Genomic DNA, 21,018 nt, shown 5'->3' on the forward strand with positions numbered 1-21,018 from the left:
AACAATATCCAATCCCACCTATATGGGGTATGGGGGGGGGGGTTGATCGTAGACAATCCTTCCTCTATCCTAGAATACAGAGAAATCATTTCTCCACCCCGAGTGAAACACTCCAAAGAGTATAGAAAGTCCTTTCTCTCTCTATTCGACGGATAAAGAGATTGCTTCCAGGGACCTCCGGCCAGAAAGTAGGAAGAAAAGAAAGAAAAAAGAGTACAACATAAAAAGTAGATAAAAAAAATAAAAAAAATAAACTATACAAACGAGACGCCATGAAAATGGTGAGATCAAATTTTCATGGGTTTTAAATCATGCCTGGAGTTTAATTTAGGCTCTAAGTGGCGGTAAAGTCGCCAATAAATCGACGATTGCCGTTGACTCACTTAGTAGAGCCATAAAAAAAAATTTACATTATATATATATATATATATATATATATATATATATATATATATATATATATATATATATATATATATATATATATATATGGGAACGTACCTTAGACTACCGTGCGAAGAACAAGGAATGATTGGAAAAGCTACACTACATACCAACATACGCATACGTACATACGAAAACAAACGAGCATATAACCATAGACATGCCGGCCAACATAAAAGCACTCATACCAACATACGTAAACATGTATACACAAGAACATACATACATAACATGCCAGCAACCAAAACCTAAACCCTAAACGTAAACATGCATACAAACCAACACATACAAACATACATACCCAACAACCAAACAAAACCATACGAATCTGCACACACATACATACCCAAAACCAAGAAGAGGTCCAAGTAATGGCAGAGCGTGTAAAAACACAAAACCTGAAGATACATACATACACGTTCATACGACAAACAAAAAAAGCGAAGACACGACTACCCTAAAACACATATCCACAAAACCAAAAACACACATACACAGACCCAGACCCACATACGTAAAACAAACCTCACCCTACTCGTCTATTCTAATTCTAGTCCTCCACGTAAGCCTGTCGGAAGTCATGTCCTCGGTCAAAAGAAGCTCCTTCAAGTCGAGCTTAATTCTATCATCCCACCTACGAGTAGGTCTACCCCTTCTCCTTACATTATCAACCATAAGTGCCTCGATTCTCCTAACATGTGCAGTAGGGGGTCGCCTCCTCACATGTCCAAACCATCGAAGTCGTTCTTCTCTTAGCTTGTCGATGATGCTTCTGACTTTCAGGTTCTCTCTAAAAATGAAATTTGGGATCATATATAACATTGTTTTACCGCACGTCCACCTCAGCATCCTCATCTCTGCCACCTCCATCCTTCTCTCTTGCGCCTTCGTCAATGGCCAACATTCTGATCCATATAGCATAGCAAGTCTAATTGCCACTTTGTAAAATTTCCCTTTCAGCTTTAAGGGGTTCTTCTTGTCGCATAAGACCCCAGTCACTGCCCTCCATTTCATCCACTCTACTTTAATACGGTGTGACACGTCTTCATCAATCCTCCCCGATTTGTGGAGCATCGAGCCTAGGTATCTAAACGAGGTTTGTGGAGGCAAGATCTGGTCTCCAATGTAGATGTTCACTCCATCCTCTTGTTCAATGATCCTGTCAAAATCACATCTAAGATATTCTGTCTTTTGACTACTAATTAGTAAACCATTACTTTCTAAGGCCACCCTCCATTGCTCCAGTCTACTATTAAGCTCCTCCTTAGATTCGGCCACAAGCACAATATCATCGGCAAATATCAAGCACCAAGGGATACACTCTTGTATCCCTCGAGAAAGCTCATCAAGGATCAAAGCGAAAAGAAAAGGGCTGAGGGCCGAACCTTGATGCAAACCTACTTCTATTGGAAAGACTTCGGTACTTCCCACCGGCGTTCGAACGCAAGACTTCGCCCCATCGTACATATCCCAAATAGCACTAATATATGTACTCGAGATACTTCTACCATTAAGGGTCTTCCAAATCAAGTTTCGTGGAACGCAGTCATAAGCCTTTTCCAAGTCCAAGAAAACCATCTCCAGGTTCTTCTGTTTTTCTCTATACTTCTCCATAAGGTTCCTAATAATATGGATAGCCTCTATCGACGAGCGCCCTGGCATGAAACCAAATTGGTTTTCTGAAACATTTGTTACGCTTTGTAGTCTAGTCTCAATCACTCTCTTCCAAAGCTTCATAGTATGGCTAAGTAGTTTTATACCTCTATATTTGCCGCAGGTTTGAGCGTCCCCCTTGTTCTTATAGATAGGGATAGTCTCGCTCACTCTCCACTCCATAGGCATTTTAGAGCTTCGACGCGTCTTGTTGAAAAAGCAAGTCAACCACCTAACACCATCATCTCCAAGGCACCGCCACACCTCAATAGGGATCTGGTCTGGTCCCACAACTTTATTTCTCCCCATCTTACGTAGTGCCAATCTTACTTCCTCTTCGTTGATCCTCTCACACTCTATATTGTTCCGGGATTGTTCTCTGTCAGAGCCTAGCAACTCTTCGTACCGCTGAGATCTTCCCCCAATGAAAAGAGATGAGAAATACTCTTCCCATCTTTTCCTAATTTCGTCTTCCTTTACTAGGGTTTGACCATCTTCATTTTTGATAAACTTGATGTTATCTAGATCCCTGCGCCTTCGCTCCCTAGCTTTGTCTATTCTGTATATATCATTTGCTCCCTCTTTGGAGTCTAGTTTCATGTACAAATCTTCGTATGCCTTTTCTTTTGCACGAGCTACAGCCTTCTTAGCTTCTCTTTTTGCTTCTTTATATCTCTCTACAACCCTAAGTCTATTTTTCGGAGTCCCCTCTTAACAAGAGATGAGCTCCCTAAACCTTAGTTGTTTGATCTCGACTTTGCTTTGAACCTCGTCGTTATGCCACCATGATTCTCTATCCGATTTATGTCCTCTCGAGGTTCCTACTGCCACAGCTAAGGCTTCCTTGGCTACTTCTCTAATGGTGGATGCTAGACGATTCCACATCTGATCAGCATCATTCTGGGGGTCCTATTTCCACTTCTGCCCCAATTCTTTCTACAACTGCAGTTTTAAAAGTCTCTGCCTTCTCTCCGCTCAGCTTCTTCCACCGAATTTTAGGTTGGATGATCCTGACACTCTTGGTGACTCGTTTCTTGGTAACCAGATCCATGACCACCAATCTGTGCTGGGAGGAGCATGTCAATTCATTCAGGACCTTACAGTCCCTACATGTCCTAAAATCCCCTTTGCGAAGTAACAAATAGTCAATCTGGGTGCTATGACCCCCGCTGTGGAAAGTCGCTAACTGAGCTTCCGTCTTCTTGAAAAATGAATTCACAACAACCATATCGTGAGTAACAACAAATTCGAGAATAGAGAACCCTTCTTCATTTCTTACACCGTACCCAAAGCCTCCGTGGGCACCCGGGGAACCCTCGACATCCGTTCCTATATGACCATTTAGATCTCCGCCAATAAGTAATCGATGGTCCGGGGGGCACATCCTCACAACCTCATCTAACGATTCCCAAAAGAGTCTCTTTTCAGCTGCTCCAAGGCCCGCATGAGGTGCATAAGCGCTTATGACCGTGTAGGTCACGTCCAAGATAATTAACATAATCGACATAATTCTATCGCTCCGTCTACCCACATCCACGACATTCTCATTATAGGGTGGGCCTATAATGATACCAACACCGTTTCTAGCTACTCTCGATCCCGAGAACCACAACTTGTAGTCCTTGACCTTAGCCGCCCCTCGACCCTTCCATCTAGTCTCTTGGACACAAAAAATGTCCACTTTACGTTTGCGTAAAGTCTCCACTAGTTCATACCGTTTGCCGGTAAAAGTCCCCACATTCCAACTACCTGCTCTAATCCTAACCGGTTTCGCTAACCTATTTCCACTTCTAAGCCCTATAGACCTACCCGCCCCTGAACGAGAAGGACATGACCTCAAGTAACCATGAGAGCGACTAGAGTCTATCTTACCCTATGAAACGATCACGATAAAAAGAACGACAAAAAAGATAAAATACAACAAGTAATAATACTAGTAATATTAATAATAATAATAATAATAATAATAATAACAAATAATAATAATAAAAATGTTGATAATAATAATACGGAGTAAGTAATAAGAGTAACAAGAATAATAATAATAATAATAATAATAATAATAATAATAATAATAATAATAATAATAATAATAATAATAATAATAATAATAATAATAATAATAATAATAATAATATTAATAATAATATTAATAATAATATTAATAATAATAATAATAATAAAAATAATAATATTAATATTAATAAGAAAAATATGGATATAATAATAAAAAGTTTCAAAGAAAAAAGGGCCACATACGACGGGATACACAAAGGAACTAAGTAGAAGCAATACAATCGCAAGACGAACAGAGCCACACAAAAGATAAAAGCAACAATTTAAGCAGAGGCAGTAATATAGTACTAAATCAAAACTACAAAATATGAAATCAGTCCTAATTCCCAAAAAAAACAAGGAGTAGAACAAGTAAAATATGCAGAGGCACAAGCATAGACCAATAAACCCAAATCAAACAACAATCCTAAAAGTAGAATTAGAGTTAAGATATAAACAAAAACATATAATAGAGTAAAATAAGCAGAAAAGGAAAGAAAAAAAAGAAGGGAAAGAAACGCAAACACAATCGGGGTTTGGACAAGTTGCAGAGATCGGGTCGCCCGGCCGTTGCTGAAGCAAAGACTACCTTCACAAGGAAGCGTGGCACTGTCAACGCACCCCATTCGTATAGTAATATTTTATTTGGTAAATCCGGTTCGTTCCACAGGGAAATGGAGTTTTCAAGATTTTTAATTGTTAAAAGTTAAACTATTTAAAAGGGTGATTTTGGATTAAGCTTTACTACTTAATTGAACGAAATTTAAATTTAACTAAAACGAAATAACTAAATTAACGAAAGTAAAAATACAATTTATACTAATTTGACAAAATAGAAGAAATAAGGTTTTTCATGGCAATATAGTAAAATAGTAAAAAGTAATTAAAATTTACTATGTGGTAAAAAGTAATATGATAAAAAGTAAATAGAATTTATCTACGTAGTAAAAAGTGAAATTGATGAGATTTAAAATAAAGTAAAGTAGTGGCTACTAAAATATGTCCCTTCTGGATTATGGATTGTTTTTAAGTCCGATTACGATGTTTTAATATATATCCTTATATTTTATTTTTCGATTTATAAAGATTTAATTAACTAAAATTAAATCTAACTTTCGTTAGATCTCGTTTTAGCGAATTAAATTATACCCCGACTATTCAAATTGAGATTTAATCCGGTTTTAACTTTCGCTAATACCAAAATTATAATGGTCTTCCCTTTTTATAATTACACGATTATATAAACTATAATATTACCTAAACCACCGAATCACACTTCTAAATTGTTGTCAATAATTTGTCCATATGTTCGTCTAGATCACTGAGGTGTTGAAGCACAATTTATGTAAATTTAATTAACTTTCGCTTATCAATTTAATAAATTATGTGATAGGGGTGAAAATATTAAATTATACAACAATGGGCTAGTGATTAAACTTAATATTAAATAGTCAAATTTACATCATAATATTATAATATGGTTCAATCCATTCGTCCAGAGGTTCTATATTTTAGTCACCACTATGGGTATTTAGTTGGACATTACAACGGTATGAAAATATAAATTATATAAAGTGGACATGATAACAATAATAATAATAATAAACGATAACAATAATAAATAATAAATGACGATAATAACGACGAAAATAATAAATATAAATTATGATAATAATAATAATAATAAAAATAAAAACAATAATAATAACAATAGTAATAATAATGATAATAACGACACTTGAAAATAAAGTTGGGACGTGGAGACTTACAGCGGGTTGGAATGGTAGAAAAGCAGTACTACAATACCCATAAACTTGAATTACACCACTTACTACTACTATTAAAACTAAAACATTAAATGAAAAGGAATTTGAAAATTGAAAATGAAAACTGATGCCTTTCTTCTTTGATCCGTGAATGTATTTATAGGTACATTAGAGTCACTATTTAGGAGTTAGGTGAAGTTGATAAAATCAACTTATTCATTCTGCACGTTCGCTAATTCTCAATTGGGATATTAATATATATATTATTTAGGAGTTAGGTGAAGTTGATAAAATCAACTTATGATTGTAACGATTAATCACATGGATGCATGTGTTCGATTAATAATAGTATTTAAAAATGAATATCAATTCAAGTGCGAATGTTAAGAAATAATCCCTGGCCAAACAAATACCATCTTTAATAATTGTTTCCCTTTAAATCCACAATCCATATTGCTCTTGCAATATAAATAAATCCCCATATTTTATAATCAATATTTCTTTCGTAAGATGTACTTATTGCAAATTCACCAAACTTTAATTCTCGACCTCTCTTGTGACAAATTTGTACATACCAATACTCCACTACATCGACCGAGAATGTTGCTCGTAGGTGTGTGAAGTCATTCCGGTATAAAAATATACAAGGTTGATTCCACACACGCACACACGCCCGCACAGTCAATTGTTTTTGTATAATTTCCACGCTCATCCATCCTTATCCATCCTTATGTATGTATTCCCAACCATATCTACTCATTGTGGCAAAACAGAAGCCGGGAACATCAAACTCCGATGAAAAAGGATCAAAGATCCGATATTATCGGATTTGATTACGACAGAGAAAATTTTACTTTTTAGTGTCACTTGTGTTGGTCCCTTGATTCACCAATACGGATCTTTTGATCATAAACAATCATCGGTTTAACATTTGGATCAAGAGAAGTGATAAACATTATGAACATGAAGAGATAAAATCAATATAATATATAAATGTTGAGATTACAATATTGATTTTAAACAGAGAAACATCGTTGGCCAGGGGAGATCGAGCATGATCTCCCCTATGAACTGGATCGCCAAAACGGCTTTCCCAATTAGGGTTACTCTCTTCTCTCTTTACCCTAAAGAACACACGAAACTGATATTTATAGGCAAACTAAACATTAACCCTAATGGGCCTCATTCACACGAATGGGCCGCTAGACATTATTGTCCAACAGTTACATATGCTCCTGTAACTGATCAGTTTCATGCGTATACATCAACTATGTGTACAATATAATAATAAACGTTATTCGTCCAGCGACGGCCACACAAATATGCATCAACAAATTCCCCCTTGGACGTTGCTGACGAATTATTGTAAACACCTCTTGCAATCTTTAGTCAGTCTCTGCAGTAGTACCATAATCTTATGAATCACAAGCTCCATCAAAAGTCTTTCAGAATACGTGAAAACCCAAACTTCGAACATCAATGTTTCCGCTCATTGAACTCGAAATGCTAATAGTCATCCTGCAGTTTCTTCAAACTTCACTCGTACATGTTACCAATAGTACTAATGCAACCAAATTCCCCCTAAGACTGAGCTGAGATCCCTATTGACATCTATGATAAAATCTTCAAACAAACCGACTCTCTCATAATCATAAACTGTAGAATCTTCCCCCTCACTATTAGATGTATCCTATTAAACACTTAGCACTTAAGTCTTCATCATGACTTGCTTCTTGTAAAGGGAAAATATGTAGAGGAGTCCGATTCACAATTAATAACTCAAATAAGTCTTTATTGCCATCAAACTCACCAAAGAAAGTCAAATTGGTATATCATGATCACGATATCAACCTCAGTTCCTTCCACAAAGCGGAACTGGAAAAAAGTATTCCCTCTATGAAACGGAATATCGAGAAGTGCGGAATAGTAAACATTGTTGGCCCATAAATAGTCGTATGCTCCCGACTACCCCACAATAATATCTCAAAACACTAGAGTTTTCGTACTCACCTACTAAATAAGTTCAACGGATTAAGGAAGTTGCCATAAAACTTTATAACTCAATACTTCAGTGAATAATATGAAAGAAAAGTTTAGGAACGGTTTGATGTGAAAAAGAAAATGAATAATAAACGTTAAGGATCTTGGGTGAAAAATTTACGAAATTTGAGGACCAAAAATGTAAAACTTTGAAACTTTAGGGACCAAAATTGTAAATTTTTCAAAATTGAGGGGCCAAAAATGAAATTTTCAGAAACTTAAGGGACTAAAACTGAAAATTCTGAAATATTGTTAGACATTTTGCACTGGTGGTCCCTGGAATTAACAGCCGTTAGATATTTAACGAGGAAAATTCACAGCTGTTAAATGGATGGGTATGGATCCTGGTCGAATCCGGGTCGGATCTTAGTTTACGAGTTAGGATCTGGTCGCTGGTATGATCCGTTTAAATAAATAATACGTAGGAATTTTAAGGAATGAAATAAAGAAACAGAATCTTCACTTGTTTGCACATAGGGGACAAAGTATGAACATGTAGGACCTACATGTTGGAAAAAGACAAGTAACCAGCAAGGACTTATTTATAAATAAGATAACTTTTCTAAAATTGCAGCAACAGGGGTGTAGACGATTATTGGACGGATCTTAGGTCGCTTGGATCGTATCTAGAGGCGGAAAACACTAGTGACGACTTAAATCGAGATTTGGGTCGTATTGGGTTCGTATCGGTCAAAACTAGAGATGAATCTAGATTAGAACGAAGCCTAAACGATTAATTTCTGTGGTAATCGGTGTTAGGGATCAATGGAGACGAAAACTAGTCGACTAGGGTTAATGGAATGTGTAATCTCACAAATGAGGCTTTAACCCGTATATATACTGCATACCAGACACAGTCGATCGACTGAGTCACACAGTTGGTCGAGTGTGTGAACACACTCGGTCGACTATGTATGCAGATTAACATATTGAATATTATATAATTAAGCACACACAAACACGAATGTAATCAATAGTCATACAATAACTGATGGTTAAAGCTAAGGGGTATAAAATACTATTAAATTTTAGCACGAAATACTATTAAATACGATACAATTTTACACAAGATATTTATTTATTTATAGAATTTATATACTTAAACCTTGCTACAACACTTATAGGCAGTGTACCTAATCGTACAGTAGTGTAGTTTTTAGTAAGTCCGGTTCGTTCCACAGGAAAAATCTTTTAATCAAAGCTTAACGCTATATTAGTTTAATTTATAAAAATACGAATATATATATATAAGTAATATTATTATTTTAAAGGGGGGTTTTTACCGTTTAATGACCGGTTTGTCGATTTTAAAACTTTAGTCGCAGTTAAAACCAAATGTAAAATATTAAATAAATAAAAGACTTAATTTAAAGCGTAAAGAAAATAATGATAATGAAATTGCGATAAATAAAAGTGCGATAAAATAAACTTGCGATAATTAAAAAGTACGATAATTAAAAGTACAATTAAATACAATAACAAAAAAATAAAAGTGCGATAATTAGAAGTGCAATTAAATATAAAATAAAGGAAATTAAATATGAAATAAAAGAATTATGCTTATTTAAACTTCCGTAATCATGATGTTTGACGTGTTGATTTTAGTTTTATGCCCATGGGTTAATTGTCCTTTGTCCTGGATTATTTAATATGTCCGTCTGGTTTTTGTCCATAACAGTCCATCAGTCATAAATATAAAGTGCGAGTGTCCTCGTCAAATTATCCTTATACCCGAAGTTTAAATATTCCAACTAATTGGGGACTTAAACTGTAACAAGATTTTAATACTTTGTTTAATAATTACACCAGGATGTCGACTGAGTGTAACCCAAGGTTTTCATACTTTGTTATCAATTATGCCAAGTGTCCTTGTACATAATTTCACCCCTGTATTAATAATTCTAGTGGCTATTAATCCATTCCCGTGTCCGGTTAAATGAACGATTATTCATACATATAAATACCCCGCACATCGTGTCCGATCGAGTGTATATGGTTATTTATAGGGACGTCCAATTGTAAATCTTTATATTAATATTAACAAACTATCATTTAGTTAAACAAATATAAAGCCCATTAATAGCCCATAGTCTAATTTCCACAAGTGTCGTTCTTTTGTCCAAACCCCAATTATGGTACAAAGCCCAATTACCCAATTTTAATATTTTTAGCCCAACATCATGATTACTTCGGATTAAATAAGCATAATAATAACTTAGCTACGAGACATTAAATTAAAAAGGTTGAACATAATTTACAATGATTAAAAATAGCGTAGCGTTACACGGACAGAATTTCGACTTACACCCTTACAACATTCGCTAACATACCCTTATTATTAGAATTAAAATTAAAATTAAAATTAAAATATAAATATAAATATATACTACGTATATAGATAGAGAGATTGATATTATGGATGGAAAAATGGTGCACCAAAGCTCGATTTTTATAGGACTGTGATTTGGAAAAGGGGCTCATGCGATCGCATTGATTTATGCCTTCCAGGCCATGCGATCGCATGGCCAGCTGGGGAGAGCCACTTTTGGTTGTTTTCTTCTGCCGACGTTTATTTAAATATAATATAATATATATATTAATTTTAAGAATTAATTATATATTATATTATATTCATATGCATAGTTGACTTGTAATTTTTAGTCCGTTGCGTCGAGCGTTGAGAGTTGACTCTGGTCCCGGTTCCGGATTTTCGAACGTCCTTGCGTACAATTTAATATCTTGTACTTTTCGTTTTGAATCTTGTACTCTTGTAATTTTGAGACGTTTCTTATCAATAATTGGAACCTCATTGATTGTATTTTGTACTTTTGAGCTTTTTGGTCGTTTGCGTCTTCAATTCGTCGAATCTGTCTTTTGTCTTCACCTTTTATTATTTAAACGAATATCACTTGTAAATAGGACAATTGCAACTAAAAGCTTGTCTTTCTTGAGGAATAATGCTATGAAATATATGTTTGTTTTTAGCATTATCAAATATTCCCACACTTGAGCATTGCTTGTCCTCAAGCAATATAGTCTTGAAATACTAGAATCACTTCTTTATTCTTCACACTTTGTACATCACTGATTTCTTTACGGCGGTATAAACAATGGTAGTAACGATGTGGTTTACAGTCCCACATGACTATAAAATTTAGATCCATTAAAGAAATTGGATCTTTATGAAAACATTTGATCTTTTGAAAATTAAATCTAGTTTTTACCCTAGATAAGTTTTCCGGAATAACCCTTCACCGGTGTTTGCAAAATATTTTTGTGGGCTTGGTGGGTTTCAGATTTGAAAATTTTAGCTCAAAACTTGTGGTTTGGTGTCACCCACTTGCTAACCTTGTATTAGGAAAGCAACACATCCAGTATACTTGCTCCGTATATTACCTTTCGGTAAACTACCGTCCGGTTATAAAGGAAAGCGTTGAACAAGCAACTGTTAAGGCAATGTCCCCTGACATGCTTTTAATTATGGTCTATAACGTGTCGGACGCAATTACTATCCTTTGTAGGAGCAATAGTAAAGCTCACCCTTATGATTTTTCGGTCTGGCACAAGGTCCTGTCTTCGACCATGCTATGCAACCACCGTTCTTACGGTTGACACCCGATTTGGTTCAGATGACCTAATGAATTCCAGGTGAATTCCTAGGATTTTACGTTCAATGGTAATGAACGCATTGAAAATGAGTTTTCAGAAAACAAATCGGCTTATAATTTGATCAAAATATTTTCTCGTTCAAGCTCGAGTTTAGATATCATTGAATTCCATGAGTTTAAATTCTCAATCTTTAAGGTCAATCTCTAGGATTGAGTAATATCATGCTTAAAAGCTGATTTTTGATCTTTTAAGGAGATTATCCTTTATGGGGATCTGATTTATTAGTCTTATCAAGCTAATTTGCACGGTGCCCCCCATTGTACGAGATAAATCCTTCTCAAGGTTAGGCTAAATCTGACCACTTGGCGACCCTGTTTTATGCTGAGGTCCGTGGATTTCCTGCTGATTTTAGAGATGACTTTTCTAGATTTTTCATCAACCTACAGCTGGTCTGGACGACAACTTCATGACCTAAATCAAGAAGCGCGTGTCTTTTTCGAAAGACTTTACTTCCTTTTAACGATGGAATTGATTCATCGTGTAGATCCATCTCTTCTTTTCTTTCATCGGGTAAAACAGTTAATTATCGTCCAAAACAAAAGTATTTTCAATTATTTGTACAAAAATATGTGATATGTATTTTGAATAACTCGGTGAAAATTTCCCACACTTGGCTTTTATTTTCCTTTTTATTGTCCTCTATTCCATTTTAAATGAATTTTAACATTTTGGTTTGTTTCTCAATTTATGTCCTTTCCGAGGTAACAATAATTTCGGTATTAACACCTAGTTTTATCGTTCATAAATATGTATAAACATGATTTTGAGTTCATTTAATTGAAAATTTTCAAAAATTTTACTAGAATTGGGTAGTCAGTATATAAGACTAGGGCTGTTCTTTATTATTAGAGAGCACTAGATTCTAATACAACTACTACTTTACTAGTATTTCTAATGGTAACCAAGTGTTTAAAGTAAAAAAAAATTTAAAAAATCCGAAAGAATTTAACCCCTTCCCACACTTAAGATCTTGCAATGCCCTCATTTGCAAGAAATCAGTAACAATTTAAATTATTGAGGGTGATTAGCGTAGAAATGATTAAATTTTACCAAAGTTTCCAAACATATTGGCGTTTGTTTGCTGAATGATAAATGGTACATATCATTTGTCCATTCCGTCTGTTGTTACATCACATTTATCTTGTCGTCAAAATTAGTAGCTTTTGCTGAACTTAATGCCAGTCTTTGAAAATGCGCTGTTTTACCCTGTTTTGTACAATTTACCATATACATACATACAAATATAAACATGCATGGCAATTTGAAATGGGACTTAATATCCCACTTTCAAATCCTAAATGTGAAATATTAGTACACAATAATAATAAAAATGATAAAGATTACATAAGTATATTCAATAACATAAGTTTAAACATGAATAAGTAAAAAGATAAAAACATAAAAATCATATAAATAACTAAATGGAACTAAATTAGTCTGGATATGGGTTCCAGTTCATCTCGTCAGGTGGGTTCCATTGTTGGTTATAGGTGTTCTGATAGGCTTGATTATAGTCATACCGGTTAAAGGGTGGTCGGATATCGGGGCTGTGTGGCGGAAAATGAGCAGGTCGAGTAGGTACGTAATTATTTGGTACCTGATATGATAGCTGGCTCATGATTTGGTGCTGATGAACTAACCAGCTATCGTGTTGGCATCACCTATAATCCTCGTATACTCGCTCGGAGTTCAACTGCTCATACATACTATGTCTGGCCGCGTTCGTCATTGCTTCCTCATCTATACGAACGTGGACATCAAGAATAGCATCTCGAAAGACATCCCTAATGTCTTTCGCCTCCTCCATTTCCTCGTCTGAGCCTCTCTCTACCTGAGGATGAGATCTCTCATAGGGTACTGCCTGGTTACGTCTACTTTTCAATACCTTAGCACCCACATAAACTTTCAATCCTAAGGGATCAACCTGTTCTTTACAAAGCTGTAATGGACCCCCTTGGTTCCTATCAACACCTAAATACTCTCCAATGAGAGTAACAGAAATACCTCCTCCTATTATACTCTCGTCCTGCATTCCCTCTACCATTTTAGATAAATAAAAAGCAACACAGTAAGGGATATTGACAAAGCTTATAGGATCTCGAATACACTTTAGGTAGAATAAATCATGTAAGGTAATTTTTTCTTTATTATGACCTCTCTGTGTAATCGAGTTAGCCAAAAATCTATGAATAATACGAAGCTCGGCTCTGTCAATATGTGTATAAGAGTGTCCTCCTGCTCGTGTAAAAACATCAAAATGTGACATACGCCTCCAAATGGCGTCAGCGTCAAAGTTACTATCTACCCTTTCACCATAATGAATCAAATTTGTACAATCGGGTAATAGCAACTCACCAGGAGTATATATCTGTAAGGCCCTGGCCATGTCCAGCATGGACATTCTGTACATCCTACCGCCAAGGATAAACCTAAGAAATCTTCTATCATCTATTCTAACTATATTTGTATCAAGTGATACAGTACTCATCAACTCAACACACCATTCCTTATATACAGGTCTACGAATGGTGAAAAGACGTTCCCAATCTGTAAAAGAAGAACTGCCATACCTTTGAACTAAAAGCTGTCTAACACGGTCAGCTAGATGGACCGTTTTCAAAGGGGCCCAATCGATTACCCTTGGCACCTCTACATTTTTTGTTACCAAATTGAATTTGTTCCTTTGATATGTCTCGTAATCTCTCCATCTCCTATCAAATCTCAGATTAGGATGCAGAGTGTGCTCAGGAATCGTTGGGAATTCTACTGGCGGCCTCATTGGGAATACTATGAATTCATCAACAAACTGTACCGGATCATAATAAGGTATGTGCTGATCAGGCTGTTGTTGTGGTTCTTGTTGTGGTTCTTGTTCGTGTTGCATTTCTGGTTCTGGTTCTGGTGTTGGTGCTGGTCGTCTAGATGATGATGCTTCTGAACCTCCAGTATCGGCTTTCTGCAAAACACATTAAACACAAATTTTGTGCATCCAAATATGCATTAGTGTTAGCAAAATAACAACTTAAAACAATCACTATAACATGTTAAATCAAAATTAAACTTATACACATTTTCACAATTTTTCACAATTCTACACTTTTCAAATAAGCACATATGAAAATATATACAAAGTTCATAAGCATTTAACTCAAATATCATGTCAAAATAGTCATTACTAATAATTAAACAAGTCTCAAATTGCAAATATATCAAATTAAGCAAGTTCATGAATTTTGGACTTAAAAAGTCCAATTTAATCTCCAAAAATCATGTTTAGGATCAATGTTTGGATCATTTAACTATCTAAACATGTTACACTACTCAATTTAGCAATAATCCATAACCTGTTTATATCAAAAAGCCGCAAATTGCTCAAGAACACAAACCCTAGATTTCTAAAAATTTTAAAGTTTTTGGCTTCAAATCATGTTAAATAGCATCAATATAGGTTATACATGCATAAAATACTAACAATTTAACACTAATTACACTAGAGATTAACAAAATTGCATTAGGTAAAAAATTGATAATTATCACAAAAACTAGGAATTTATAGAGTTTAGGGGTGTAATTTTTACCATTTTGCTGAAGAATGAGAATCTAAGCATAATTAGAGCAAGAAAAATGACGAATTACGGTGGAAAATTGCGAATTTTAGAGGTGATTTTGGGGTTGGTTCGTGTTTGTGTGTGTGTTGTGTGGAGAAGACAGACCCGCTGGGAGTTTTGAGTCTGACCTGCATTTGGTCCCCATGCGATCGCATGGGTTCCAAGTGCAAACCCCATACGATCGCATGGGGTGCCGGCTACAGTGTTTTGCATTTTTTTTAATAAATAAAACCTTATACTTTATAAAACATAAAATTAATAAAATTTTAGAAATTTGTTTCTTTTTAGGATGAGGGCGTTTCGGATCGATGTCTTAGTCTGTCCCTCGACAAAATTTTTAAATTTGTCAAATCAAAGCGCGGTTTTAAAAGTAAAGATTTTTAGATTTTTTAATGTTTTTGGCATACTTTAATTCAATAAAATTAAAAATAATGATAATAAAAGTTCTCGTCCCTCCCTCGGGTAAAGTAATTTCGGTTCAACGACCTAGTCTTCAACTCACGGCGAATTTTAAAAATCATATTTTTAACTTAGCGAAATAAAGTAAATTTTTTTTTTAAATTCACACCAAACTTAAATTTAAAATATGCATAAAATTAAAAATTCACACCAAACTTAAATAAAAATTCATATTATAAATTCACACCAAACTTATATTATATTTTTATTTTTATACATACAAAATTATATTAAAAAGATTAATTTTTCAAATATTTACAATTTTAAATATATTGATTTTACAAAGTTCAAAATATTAAATTAATATTTATATATTAATTTTAAAATCATGGTAAAAAAATAAAATTAAAAATCTTTTTGGCTTTTATCCCACTTTAATCAATCAAATATTATCAAAAATATGTGCCCCTCTTTTCGGTAAAGTAATTTCGGTTCCATGACCTAATTTAACTCATGACGAATTTTTGAAATATTTTGGGTTGATTGATTAAAGATATTTATACCTTAAGAATAAACGTTAAATTTCGCAGTGATGTAATAAATTTTTGTATGATATCAATAATTTCGGTCGCCAAACCTAATTTTATTCAATACCAATTTAATACTTTATAGCGAACAAATTAGCGTTTATTATCAAAAGGTTAAAAATAAAAATAAAAACTGTACAGACTTACCTGTGAGATAGTATTCTTAGTTATATGATCTATCCCATTCATAAGATAGTCGGTTTAATTAGTTTTCCATAGCTACATAGGCGTAACCTCGAGCATTCAGTGTTTTTTCTTCTAAACATATGAACGGTCCGTCTCTGCATAAAGTAACAAATTCGGTATTTGAATAGGTTTGATTATTTGAACATTTACCTCCATGTGACCATTTTCCGCATTTGTTGTAGTGACCCGAACTTTTCCATGTTTATATATATTAATTGAGATTGATATTTACATGATTAAATGTTTCCAACATGTTAAGCAATCAAACTTGTTAAGACTTGATTAATTGAAATTTGTTTCATATAGACAATTGACCACCCAAGTTGACCGGTGATTCACGAACGTTAAAACTTGTAAAAACTATATGATGACATATATATGGATATAGATATAGTTAACATGATACTATGATAAGTAAACATATCATTAAGTATATTAACAATGAACTACATATGTAAAAACAAGACTACTAACTTAATGATTTTTAAACGAGACATATATGTAACGATTATCGTTGTAAAGACATTTAATGTATATATATCATATTAAGAAATATTCATACATGATAATAGCATGATAATATAATAATTTAAAATCTCATTTGATATTATAAACATTGGGTTAACAACATTGATGTCAAAGCTAAGGGGTATAAAATACTATTAAATTTTAGCAGAAAATACTATTAAATACGATACAATTTTACACAAGATATTTATTTATTTATAGAATGGATATACTTAAACCTTGCTACAACACTTATAGGCAGTGTACCTAATCGTACAGTAGTGTAGTTTTTAGTAAGTCCGGTTCGTTCCACAGGGAAATCTTTAAACAAAGCTCAACGCTATATTAGTTTACTTTTATATAAAATATAAATATATATATAAGTAATATTATTATTATAAAGGGGGGTTTTTACCGTTTAATGACCGGTTTGTCGATTTTAAGACTTTAGTCGCAGTTAAAACCTAATGTAAAATATAAAATAAATACAAGACTTAAATTAAAGCGTAAAGTAAATAACGATAATGAAATTGCGAGTAATAAAAATGCGATAAAATAAAATTGCGATAATTAAAAAGTACGATAATTAAAAGTGCGATTAAATAACAATAAATAAAAGTGCGATAATTAGAAGTGCAATTAAATATAAAATAAAGGAAATTAAATATGAAATAAAAGAATTATGCTTATTTAAACTTCCGTAATCATGATGTTTGACGTGTTGATTTTAGTTTTATGCCCATGGGTTAATTGTCCTTTGTCCTGGATTATTTAATATGTCCGTCTGGTTTTTGTCCATAACAGTCCATCAGTCATAAATATAAAGTGCGAGTGTCCTCGTCAAATTATTCTTATACCCGAATTAAAATATTCCAACTAATTGGGGATTCGAATTGTAACAAGGTTTTAATACTTTGTTTAATGAATACACCAGGTTATCGACTGCGTGTAAACCAAGGTTTTACTACTTTGTTAACAATTACACCAATTACCCTTGAATGTAATTTCACCCATGTTTTAATTATTCTAATGGCTATTAATCCATTCCCGTGTCCGGTTAAATGAACGATTATTCGTACATATAAATACCCCGCCCATCGTGTCCGATCAAGTGTATATGGTAATTTATAGGGACGCCCAATTGTAAATCTTTATATTAACATTAACAAACTTTCATTTAGTTAAACAAATATAAAGCCCATTAATAGCCCATAGTCTAATTTCCACAAGTGTCGTTCTTTTGTCCAAACCCCAATTATGGTACAAAGCCCAATTACCCAATTTTAGTAATTAGCCCAACATCATGATTACTTCGTTTTAAATAAGCATAATAATAACTTAGCTACGAGACATTAATATAAAAAGGTTGAACATAACTTACAATGATTAAAAATAGCGTAGCGTTACACGGACAGAATTTCGACTTACACCCTTACAACATTCGCTAACATACCCTTATTATTAGGATTTAAAATTAAAATTAAAATTAAAATATAAATTATATATATATATTACGTATATATTGAGAGAGAGATAGAAATAAGATTATGAAATTTGATCAGAATTCGGTTTGCTTTATAGCCAGAGTTGAATTTTGGGGCTCCGCGACTCGCGGCAAAAACCCCTTCAAACTCCGCGAGTCGCGGAGATAGAAATTACAGCTCAGTCCTTGGAGTTTTCTCTGCCGACGGTTTTTAATATATATATATAATATATATATAATTAATATAATTAATTATATATTATATTATATTTATATACATAGTTAACTTGTAATTTTTAGTCCGTTGCGTCGAGCGTTAAGAGTTGACTATGGTCCCGGTTCCGGATTTTCGAACGTCCTCGCGTACAATTTAATATCTTGTACTTTGCGTTTTGAATCTTGTAATCTTGTGATTTCGAGACGTTTCTTATCAATAATTGGAACCTTTTTGATTGTCTTTTGTACTTTTGAGCTTTTTGGTCGTTTGCGTCTTCAATTCGTCGAATCTGTCTTTTGTCTTCACCTTATATTATTTAAACGAATATCACTTGTAAATAGAACAATTGCAACTAAAAGCTTGTCTTTCTTGAGGAATAATGCTATGAAATATATGTTCGTTTTTAGCATTATCAAATATTCCCACACTTGAGCGTTGCTTGTCCTCAAGCAATATCGTCTTGAAATACTAGAATCACTTCTTTATTCTTCACACTTTGTACATCAGTGATTTCTATATGGCGGTATAAACAATGGTAGTAACGATATGGTTTACAGTCCCACATGACTATAAAAATTTAGATCCATTAAGGAAATTGGATCTTTATGAAAACATTTGATCTTTTGAAAATTAAATCTAGTTTTTACCCTAGATAAGTTTTCCGGAATAACCCTTTACCGGTGTTTGCAAAATATTTTTGTGGGTTTGGTGGGTTTCAGATTTGAAAATTTTAGCTCAAAACTTGCGGTTTTGTGTCACCCACTTGCTAACCTTGTATTTGGAAAGCAACACGTCCAGTTTACTTGTCCCGTATATTACCTTTCGGTAAACTACCGTCCGGTTGTAAAGGAAAGCGTTGAACAAGCAACTATTAAGGCAATGTCCCGTGACATGCTTTTGATTATGGTCTATAACGTGTCGGACACAATTACTATCCTTGGTAGGAGCAATAGTAAAGCTCACCCTTATAATTTTTCGGTATGGCACAAGGTCCTGTCTTTGACCACTATATGCAACCACCGTTCTTACGGTTGACACCCGATTTGGTTCAGGTGACCTAATGAATTCCAGGTGAATTCCTAGGATTTTACGTTCAATGGTAATGAACGCATTGAAAATAGGGTTTTCAGAAAACAAATTGGTTTATAATTTTGATCAAAATATTTTCTCGTTCAAGCTCGAGTTTAGATATCATTGAATTCCATGAGTTTGTAATTCTCAATCTTTAAGGTCAATCTCTAGGATTGAGTAATATCAGTCTTAAAAGCTGATTTTTAATCTTTAAGGAGATTATCCTTTCTGGGGATCTGATTCATTAGTCTTATCCAGCTAATTTGCATGGTGCCCCCCCATTGTACGAGATAAATCCTTCTCATGGTTAGGATAAATCTGACCACTTGGCGACCCTGTTTAATGCTGAGGTCCGTGGATTTCCTGCTGATTTTAGTGATGACTTTTCTAGATTTTTCGTCAACCTACAGCTGGTCTGAACGACAACTTCATGACCTAAATCAAGAAGCGCGTGTCTTTTTCGGAAGACTTTACTTCCTTTTAATGATGGAATTGATTCATCGTGTAGATCCATCTCTTCTTTTCTTTCATTGGGTAAAACAGTTTAGTTTAGTTCAAAGCAAAAGTATTTTCAGTTATTTGTTACAGATATATGTGACATATGTTTAAGATAACTTGGTAAATTTTCCCACACTTGGCTTTTATTTTCCTTTTTATCGTCCTCTATTCCATTTTAAATGAATTTTGACATTTTAGTTTGTTTCTCAATTTATGTCCTTTCCGAGGTAACAATAATTTCGGTGTTAAAACCTAGTTTTATCGTTCATAAATATGTATAAACATGATTTTGAATTCATTTAATTGAAAATTTTGAAAAATTTTACTAGAATTGGGTAGTCAGTATATAAGACTAGGGCTGTTCTTTTTTATCAGAGAGCACTAGATTCTAATACAACTACTGCTTTACTAGTATTTTTAATGGTAACCAAGTGTATAAAGTAAAAATTTTTAAAATCCGAAAGAATTTAACCCCTTCCCACACTTAAGATCTTGCAATGCCCTCATTTGCAAGAAATCAGTAACAATTTAAATTATTGAGGGTGATTTGTGTGAAAATGATTAAATTTTTACCAAAGTTTCCAAATATATTGGCGTTTGTTTGCTGAATGATAAATGGTGCACATCATTTGTTCATTCCGTCTTGTTGTTATTTCACATATATTTTGCATCTTGTCGTCAAAATTAGTTGCTTTTGCTGAACTTAATGCCAGTCTTTGAAAATGCGTTGTTTTACCCTGTTGTGTACATAAGATAAACTGCAAACATATATACATATTTTTGAAGTTTGGTATATTACCCCACATTCAAAAATTATTAAAATGTAAGAATAAAA

General features: G+C 33.8%; 1 protein-coding gene across 1 annotated transcript; it reads right to left on the minus strand.

Moving 5' to 3' along the window:
• Nucleotides 1-2,992: 2,992 nt before the first annotated feature.
• LOC139849154 (uncharacterized) lies at nt 2,993-4,778 on the minus strand. The gene is made up of 3 exons (XM_071838823.1): nt 4,742-4,778; nt 4,554-4,579; nt 2,993-3,970 (listed from the first exon to the last, which is right to left on the minus strand). The coding sequence occupies exons 1-3, from the start codon at nt 4,776-4,778 to the stop codon at nt 2,993-2,995; spliced, it is 1,041 nt and encodes a 346-aa protein (XP_071694924.1).
• Nucleotides 4,779-21,018: the final 16,240 nt, after the last annotated feature.

Source organism: Rutidosis leptorrhynchoides, chromosome 5 (genome assembly GCF_046630445.1).
Source record: "Rutidosis leptorrhynchoides isolate AG116_Rl617_1_P2 chromosome 5, CSIRO_AGI_Rlap_v1, whole genome shotgun sequence".
Taxonomy (NCBI): Eukaryota; Viridiplantae; Streptophyta; class Magnoliopsida; order Asterales; family Asteraceae; genus Rutidosis; species Rutidosis leptorrhynchoides.

What these genes read in the sequence shown, in the direction of transcription:
- LOC139849154 (XM_071838823.1), bottom strand. Translation starts at nt 4,778, where the DNA reads ATGGGGTGCGTTGACAGTGCCACGCTTCCTTGTGAAG. An exon ending in TGCCACGCTTCCTTGTGAAG is followed by an intron (nt 4,580 to 4,741) that starts GTAGTCTTTGCT and finishes TTCTACTTTTAG; the next exon opens with GATTGTTGTTTGATTTGGGT. An exon ending in TGTTTGATTTGGGTTTATTG is followed by an intron (nt 3,971 to 4,553) that starts GTCTATGCTTGT and finishes ATCGTTTCATAG; the next exon opens with GGTAAGATAGACTCTAGTCG.